We start from the raw sequence: 1564 nt of genomic DNA, 5'->3' as shown, positions 1-1564 counted from the left end.
GTCCATAGAGGCTGATGTTCTGAAGTGTCCTTCACACTGTGTGAGCTTCACACTAACTCTGGTCTCCATTGATCAGCCCTGTGCCAAGTCTGAAGCAGCTGCCTTTGTCTGGTGTCCACAGCTCCATAGTGACAGTAGTTGACTGTCCGTGGAGTCATTGTAGGAGGACGACCACTGCAGCCCTGATCAGTGCTGCTAATACTTGTTTCATACCTGCAGCTCTGATTATTGGCACCGTGATTTGTTTAATAGATTCCTCCACCTGCTCCATAACACCAAGGAATCAATATATTTATTCACTGTATTTAGCTTTGTTTGGGCTAATGCTGCTAACAGCTAGCAAATTAACTTTAATACACAGAAATCAGAGCGTTTACAGGCTCAGTAAAAGCACAAAGAGACGAGTGTTGCAGGACTATTCCAGACTCAGGGGTCCTAAAACATGAACCGATCAGTGTCGAGTGACGAACCTGTTGAATGATCAGAAATCAGCACATTTTTAACAAATCAAACCACAGTTTTCTGGATGTGTTCATACGTGTTTGTGTCTCAGGTGGTGAAGCTGAAGGACGTCTTTCCTCACGGCACCGGCTTCGTCCTCGTCTTCGACTTCATGCTGTCCGACCTCTCGGAGGTCATCAGGAACTCGCAGCGACCTTTGACCCCGGCACAGGTCAAAGGTTACATGATGATGCTGCTGAAGGGCGTGGCCTTCCTGCACCACAACAACATCATGCACCGGGTGAGTTCCTCGGGACGCTCTGATCCATCACAGCTGCAGTCACGTCGACAGTCAGGTCATGAAGTGAAGCAAAGTCAATGTGCTGAATGATAAACTAACCCTCTGGTAGGTTCAAAAGACGTTCTTCATTAGTTATCAGTCAGAAACTGTAAAAACAGAAACAATCTTTAGAGTTTCAACTTTCTGACAGTCCTTGAACTAAGCACAGCTGAGTTCCGTCAGTAAATACCAGCTTAAGTTTAACCTCAAGTTTGTGTTATTGAATGAGGATGATGTTCTTTGTGGTGATTTTGCATGTTTTTGTGTTGAAATATTTCTGGTGTGTAGAACCTTCATCTGTTCCAGTCTTGGTCACATCTGAACCTGGACGTATTGAGTCCAGTTTTTCTCCAATAACCATTTTTTCTGATTAGAGCCCTGCTGACAGAAGACGTCTCTGAGTTCTCTCTCCTTCTCCTTCATGTTCTGGTTCCACAGAGCTGCAGGACTTGATGCTGCAGAGAAACATGAACCTCAGTGAAGATAGATAAGACCGGAGTGAAAAGGCCCAGAAACGTCTCACAGCTCAGAGAGTTCATCTGATCTGTAGTCAGTGCAGCTCAGTGGATTGGTGAACTGTTGTAGGTTCTCACAAATGAATCGTCAGGAGGAAATAAATGGACTTTATGTCTGATATGAAATCTTCTCCTGAGCCTTGCACCTCAAACAGCCGCTGACCGTTGCAGCATTAGATCCGATATATTCTGAATCGCCACCTGGTGCCTGGATTTAGTCCTTTTTCTTTCTTTAGTCGACATATTTCCACCAAAGGGCTGCAGGGTG

At 45.2% G+C, this 1564-nt stretch overlaps 1 protein-coding gene across 1 annotated transcript in view; it reads left to right on the top strand.

Moving 5' to 3' along the window:
* Positions 1 to 442: 442 nt before the first annotated feature.
* The window catches only part of LOC103365597 (cyclin-dependent kinase 20-like), a 6290-nt gene continuing 5168 nt past the window's right edge, over positions 443 to 1564 (top strand). Inside the window, exons 1-2 of the mRNA XM_008293071.1 lie at positions 443 to 454; positions 554 to 742. Of these exons, the coding sequence (XP_008291293.1) occupies positions 443 to 454; positions 554 to 742 (201 nt within the window). The remainder of the gene's footprint in view (positions 455 to 553; positions 743 to 1564) is intronic.

The sequence above is a fragment of the Stegastes partitus genome, unplaced genomic scaffold, assembly GCF_000690725.1.
Source record: "Stegastes partitus isolate 25-593 unplaced genomic scaffold, Stegastes_partitus-1.0.2 Scaffold855, whole genome shotgun sequence".
NCBI lineage: Eukaryota > Metazoa > Chordata > Actinopteri > Pomacentridae > Stegastes > Stegastes partitus.
This window is presented reverse-complemented; position numbering and strand designations above follow the sequence as displayed.